General features: G+C 36.3%; 1 protein-coding gene across 1 annotated transcript; it reads right to left on the bottom strand.

Annotated features, from left to right (window-relative positions):
* Positions 1–4025: 4025 nt before the first annotated feature.
* LOC136173986 (olfactory receptor 4C16-like) lies at positions 4026–4958 on the bottom strand. The gene has a single exon (XM_065943749.1). The coding sequence runs from the start codon at positions 4956–4958 to the stop codon at positions 4026–4028; it is 933 nt and encodes a 310-aa protein (XP_065799821.1).
* Between the last annotated feature and the right edge of the window lie 2360 nt (positions 4959–7318).

Below are 7318 nucleotides of genomic sequence, written 5' to 3' on the forward strand. Positions count from 1 at the left end.
TCTGGGTCCTCCCAGTGCACCAGGCCAGAGCACTTGTCTCATGCATCCCACTTGGGCTGGTGATCTGTTTCACCATAGATAATATACATGCTGTTCTCTCGAAACATCCTGCCCTCGCCTTCGCCCACAGAGTTCAAAAGTCTGTTCTGTACTTCTGTGTCTCTTTTTCTGTTTTGCATATAGGGTTATCGTTACCATCTTTCTAAATCCCATATATATGTGTTAGTATGCTGTAATGTTCTTTATCTTTCTGGCTTACTTCACTCTGTATAATGGGCTCCAGTTTCATCCATCTCATTAGAACTGATTCAAATGAATTCTTTTTAACGGCTGAGTAATATTTCATGGTGTATGTGTACCACAGCTTCCTTATCCATTCGTCTGCTGATGGGCATCTAAGTTGCTTCCATGTTCTGGCTATTATAAACAGTGCTGCGATGAACATTGGGGTGCACGTGTCTCTTTCAGATCTGGTTTCCTCAGTGTGTATGCCCAGGAGTGGGATTGCTGGGTCATATGGCAGTTCTATTTCCAGTTTTTTAAGAAATCTCCACACTGTTTTCCATAGCGGCTGTACTAGTTTGCATTCCCACCAACAGTGTAAGAGGGTTCCCTTTTCGCCACACCGTCTCCAGCATATATTGCTTGTAGACATTTGGATAGCAGCCATCCTGACTGGTGTGTAATGGTACCTCACTGTGGTTTTGATTTGCATTTCTCTGATAATGAGTGATGTTGAGCATCTTTTCATGTGTCTGTTAGTCATCTGTATGTATTCTTTGGAGAAATGCCTGTTTAGTTCTTTGGCCCATTTGTTGATTGAGTCATTTATTTTTCTAGAACTGAGCTTCAGGAGTTGCTTGTATATTTTTGAGATTAATCCTTTGTCGGTTGCTTCATTTGCTATTATTTTCGCCCAATCTGAGGGCTGTCTTTTTACCTTACTTATAGTTTCTTTTGTTGTGCAAAAGCTTTTAAGTTTCATTAGGTCCTGTTTGTTTATTTTTGCTTTTATTTCCAATATTCTCGGAGGTGGGTCATAGAGGATCCTGCTGTGATTCATGTCGGAGTGTGTTTTGTCTATGTTCTCCTATAGGAGTTTTATAGTTTCTGGTCTTACATTTATATCTTTAATCCATTTTGAGTTTATTTTTGTGTATGGTGTTAGAAAGTGTTCTAGTTTCATTCTTTTACAAGTGGTTGACCAGTTTTCCCAGCACCACTTGTTAAAGAGGTTGTCTTTTTTCCATTGTATATCCTTGCCTCCTTTGTCAAAGACAAGGTGTCCATAAGTTCACGGATTTATCTCTGGGCTTTCTATTCTGTTCCATTGATCTATATTTCTGTCTTTGTGCCAGTACCATACTGTCTTGATGACTGTAGTTTTGTAGTAGAGCCTGAAGTCAGGCAGGTTGATTCCTCCAGTTCCATTTTTCTTTCTCAAGATTACTTTGGCTATTTGAGGTTTTTTGTATTTCCATACAAATTGTGAAATTATTTGTTCTAGTTCTGTGAAAACTACCATTGGTAGCTTGATAGGGATTGCATTGAATCTATAGATTGCTTTGGGTAGAATAGCCATTTTGACAATATTGATTCTTCCAATCCATGAACACGGTATGTTTCTCCATCTGTTTATGTCCTCTTTGATTTCTTTCATCAGTGTTTTATAGTTTTCTATGCATATGTCTTTTGTTTCTTTAGGTAGATGTACTCCTAAGTATTTTATTCTTTTTGTTGCAATGGTGAATGGTATTTTTTCCTTAATTTCTCTTTCTGTTTTTTCATTGTTAGTATATAGGAATGCAAGGGATTTCTTTGTGTTAATTTTATATCCTGCAACTTTACTATATTCATTGATTAGCACTAGTAATTTTCTGGTAGAGTCTTTAGGGTTTTCTATGTAGAGGATCATGTCATCTGCAAACAGCGAGAGTTTCACTTCTTCTTTTCCTATCTGGATTCCTTTTACGTCTTTTTCTGCTCTGATTGCTGTGGCCAAAACTTCCAACACTATGTTGAATAGTAGTGGTGAGAGTGGGCACCCTTGTCTTGTTCCTGATTTCAGGGGAAATGCTTTCAGTTTTTCACCATTGAGCATGATGCTTGCTGTGGGTTTGGCATATATAGCTTTTATTATGTTGAGGTATGTTCCTTCTATCTATTTGAAATATAGCAACATGTACATGTCAATCCCAAACCCACAGTCTATCCCTCCCCTCCAGCCCTTTTTCCCTGGATTATTATAATTGTGTTCTCTAAGTCTCTGAGTGTTCCTGTTTTATAAATAAGTCTATTTGTATCTTTAAAGATTCTGGCATATAAGCCATATTATATGATATTTGTTTTTCTCTGTCTGACTTACTTTACTTATTATGGTAATCTCAGGTCCAACCTTGTTGCTGTAACTGGCATATTTCATTCTTTTTAACTGCTGGGTAATATCCCACTGTATATATATATATATACTGTCCTGTTTCTCCATTCTCTATTATGACATTTAAGTTGCTTCCAAGTCTTGGCTATTATAAACAGCACTGTGATGAACCTCAGGCTACATGTAACCTTTTGAACCATGGTTTTCTCCTAATGTATATCCAGGATCCGTATGCTGGGTCACACAATATTGAGTTTTCTAAGGAACCTCTATATTGTTCTCCTTAGCTATCGTATCATTTTACATTCACAGCAGCAATGTAGGAGAATTCCCATTTGCCCATACCCTCTCTAGCATTTATCATTTGTAGATGTTTTTATTGATGGCCATTCTGAAAGCTGTGAGGTGATATCTTATTGCAGCTTCAACTTGCATCTCTTTAATACTTAGTAACATTGAGCACTTTAACATGCCTGCTGTCCATTTACATGTCGTCCTTGAAGTGTCTGAAACAGGATTCTTTTCCTTCACTAAAACTGGTGTGTGTGCTACCTATTCATCCCACTAATTCTCCTTTGGAATTTCCAGAAACCACTATACTTTTTCCTGATTCTAGCTTTTCGTTTTCAATTAAGGAAATTCAAAATTCATATATGTGTACATAAACAATTCTTTCTCAAGCATAAATAACTTCTGACTTATCTCATTCAGCATATTCAACATATTAATATTTTGAAATTCACTAACATCAACTGTCTTCACTCTATTTCCAACCTCACATAAATCTACTTATTTTATAATATATGCTATATTTATAATAGTCCCCCATTATTTTTTCAATATCATGATTGGTATGATTGAAGAGAAAACTTAATATTGTCCCGAAATTAGAAGAAATCATATTAGAAGTACAATGTGCATGTGAACTAAGTCACTTCAGTCATGTGAGGAACACAGTGTAGATTTTATTTAAAATGTTAAACTGAGAAGAAACTTAACAATGTAAACATTCTTAAGACTGAAAAAAACTGACCTCAGAATGTTAACTTTCCATCTGAGAAGGAAGGGTCTTGTAAAACATATGGTAAGAATTTGGAGTGAACAATAAATAATTGAAAGAAAAAAATGCTATATTATATATTGTCTCTTACTACATGAAGCTTCTGCAGTTATTTGAATCTAGTATTAATCGGGGGAAAAAAAGCTAATTGAAGGGCATTGAATAGATATGATGAAAGAGAAGCTTTTAATAAATGTTGAGAAAACAAAAGACATACTAAGTTGTGTATATAAGAATATAGGGCAAGGTTACACAGGAGCAGAGCAGTAGACAGCAAGGGGAAGAAGCGCGGGGAACACATTAGATGAAAACCACATAGACATTGATACCAGGCAAGCGAGAGACATAGAGATGCAATATCTAAGCTACTGGGCCTCAGAGCCTGCTTATACCTGCTGTCCTCTCATCCTCTACGTAAGACTGACTCAATGCTAACGAGTATGTGTGTGCACACTGCTTTTCAGCCTTAAGGGCAGGGGCTGTCACAACCGAAGATAGAATTATACTGACTTCACAATGAGACGAGAATGGTCTCTATGGACTTTTTCTAGGTCAGTTCAAACACTGAATAAATCTTGAAACTTCTATTCATCTTTTGTCACCTGGCATCAGCTTCTTACTCCATAACATCCTCAGGGCATTTTTCACTTCTGCATTCCTCAGAGTATAAATCAGAGGGTTGAACAAAGGTGTCCCAATTGTATAAAACACAGCTATCATCTTATCCATGGAGAAGGTGGTAGCCGGGCGAGTGTATATAAATATGCAAGGACCGAAGAACAAGATGACCACAATGATGTGGGAGATGCAGGTGGAGAGGGCTTTTTTCCTCCCTTCAGCGCTGTGGTTTCTCAGAGAGTGCAAGATGACGGCATAGGATAACACCAGCATGACAAAACTCACTGTACAGATGGCCCCGCTGTTGGACACCAAGAGGAAGTTGGTTACATAGGTGTCTGTACAGGCAAGTTTTAACAAAGGCTGCAAGTCACAGAAGTAGTGATCAATTACATTGGGTCCACAGAAAGGCAGACTCAAGACTAGAAAAATCTGAGCTGATGAATGCACGCAGGACCCCAACCAGGTCAGGGACATTAGCACACCACAGACTCTATGACTCATGATGGTCGTGTAGTGTAGAGGCTTACAGATGGCCACATAGCGGTCAACAGCCATAAGGACGAGGATGAGGATCTCTAGGCAGCCAAAGAAATGGAATGTAAAGACTTGGATCATGCACTCACTGAAAGAGATAGTGGCATTCTTCAGAAGGGCATCAGCAATCATCCTAGGAGCTATGGAAGTAGAGAAGCAGGCATCATATACGGATAAGTGGAAAAGGAAGAAATACATTGGACTCCCAAGTGCCCTGCAGGCCTTGATGGTCACAATAATCAGTGAGTTATCCAGCAATATCCCCAAGTAGAAAATCAAGAAAATGACAAACACTATTTTCTTCTTAGTAGGATCTTGTGTCAACCCAAGCAGAACAAACTCAGTCACATTATTTTTCAGCTGCATGATTTCATGAAAGAGGAGAAGAGATGAGTGCAAAATGATTAATCTGCAAAAGATAAGGAAATAATTCATAGGATGTTACATGATATTATGAAATATTGCTTTTGGAGGCCATTGTACCTGTGATTTCTTTATGACTCATGTTAACACTTTGTGTGATAATTTTTAATGGTTACTGCAAAGGTTTACTGTGAGTTTCAAATAAGCTTCTGAAAGTAATAATTTCCTATAAAGATTTTCTTTTTAGAAGGCTTTCTAAGTTTGATATCATTATTGATTAAATTTTCCAATTTGTTGAATGTATAATTAAGAAATATGTCTTTGTAATTTTTTTCATTTGTTTGTCATTATCAAAAATTTTATGGCACATATTTGTCATGATATATCACTTGGGATTTAGGATATACATTACTGCCAATGGAGGTTCATGATATAAAGTCACACTACACCTTTAACTCTGTTAAAAACATCATACATAAACACTTATGTATCACATCATTGCTTTACATAGAGATATACAATCATATATGTGTATACATATATTTAATACATTCTACCTCTTCCTTGAAAACTTATTGCAATTATTGCAGCTTGAGCAATGGAACAGGAAATATACTCTTTAAATAATCTGCTGTTATCATCTTGAATGTGAAATTTGTATTAGACAAATACTAACAATCAGAAATAAACATTATTTCATATGCCATTATCTCATATATCCCAGTTTATCTTTTTTCCAACATCTAAAAACACTATTTAGAATACTCAGAATTCCTGAAGTTACGGTATTAAATGAAGGATGGTGGGTTATTACTCAAAAGTTAGTATTTTTCTCTTAAGTATCTTAGATCTGGAGTAATTTTGGGAGATGGCTGTGTGTCATCAGATGGTTGGTAAAGGATCCAATCATGGTTTTATTCCCAGGAGAGTTTGTATTGTTCAAGTATCTGAAAATTTGCGAGTCTCAGAAAAAAGCAAAGAAGGAGAAGCCAGAAGATGTACTTTTAAAAAGAAGCAGTGCTGGTTTTCAATAGATATGGTCTTCACTTCTACTCTTCAAATGGATGTTACAAATTTAAAATGACTATATTTGTTAAAAATAAAGAGATAATCTTTTGACATGGGAGCTAGGAGAGAAGAGTTAAAAGAAAAGCAGGCAGGCGAAGCTGAAAAATGGATAAGGGTGAAACATTATCTAGTTAGCATTAGGCAGACTCTTCCATGCTTAAAGAGCTGTCTTATGGCAGAGGCCACAGGGAGAAGCATTGCTTAATTTAAGGAGGCTCTTTGTCCACTTCCCTCTGACTCAGTTGCCCTAGATGTCCATCTTTAGAGGAAATTCTACACTCACTTCATTTCTTTGCAGAACTTGCCATTCTTTGTGAAAAGTTTAACAGATTGTCTGAAGATTATTTATCACTCAATAGTCCAAGTAAAAGAGTATATAATCTACCCTCGTTGAGCTCCTCACTCTGTCCCCATGATTCCTGATTATCTGACCCACAGACACCTTAGAAAACAGCCGGTCTGGAGTCAAAAAGTGCCCCCAAGGTGCTCATTATTCGATAAATTAATATTTCTTCTCTTTTCATATCTCATTAGACATAGAACTGGTGCCTGGTGGAGGGGTCAGGGTAAATAAGACCAAATGTGGAAGAATACTGACAGGTACAAATATTGATTTAAAGGAAATATTTCTACCCAATATTTCTCAGCAGTGCTCTTCCCACATAAATGGCACATTATCTTTCACCTTAATTATACTTTTCAGACTCTTCATGGCCATGTTTCTTTCAAAAGTTTTCTGAGAATTAGGTATTCACCTTTTCAAATTAAATCTTTGAAATGTGGAAAGTGCCAATTAAAAACTTATGATGCTATTTTGGGAGAATATAAGGAGTAATGATTCTATACTGTGATATACAATACTCTGTGCAACGCTGTCACATGGAGATGGAGAAGTTGCTATTCTCCCAAAGCTATGTGGAGGTCACTGTCTCCATGAACCTTATGTCTTATTTCTAGGACTCCTAGCTCCTAGTGAGGCTTTATCTTGTCACACTACCTTATATCAACATTATGTATGAACTTTCTTACACTCTGCTGTCTCTAGAATTTGTAATGAAAACAATAACACATGAAATACATTCCTCTATTATTTAATGACAATAATGAGTTTTAACATGTCAAGATTCATTGAGTTCATAACATCATTTTTTCTCATTTGTGTTCATTTATTTCCTATATTAACAGTAAATCTTAAAAAATTTTTTTTCTTTTGCAGAGTTCTGTGGTAAAAAGTGCATTCAAATAGATATGGAAATATATTAGAAATTTGTGATGGATAATTTTGTAATTACACC

Source organism: Muntiacus reevesi, chromosome 9 (genome assembly GCF_963930625.1).
Source record: "Muntiacus reevesi chromosome 9, mMunRee1.1, whole genome shotgun sequence".
NCBI classification, from domain to species: Eukaryota; Metazoa; Chordata; class Mammalia; order Artiodactyla; family Cervidae; genus Muntiacus; species Muntiacus reevesi.

Excerpts from the sequence above, each read along its gene's own strand:
- LOC136173986 (XM_065943749.1), bottom strand. The coding sequence starts at position 4,958 with ATGCAGCTGAAAAATAATGTGACTGAGTTTGTTCTGCTTGGGTTGACA.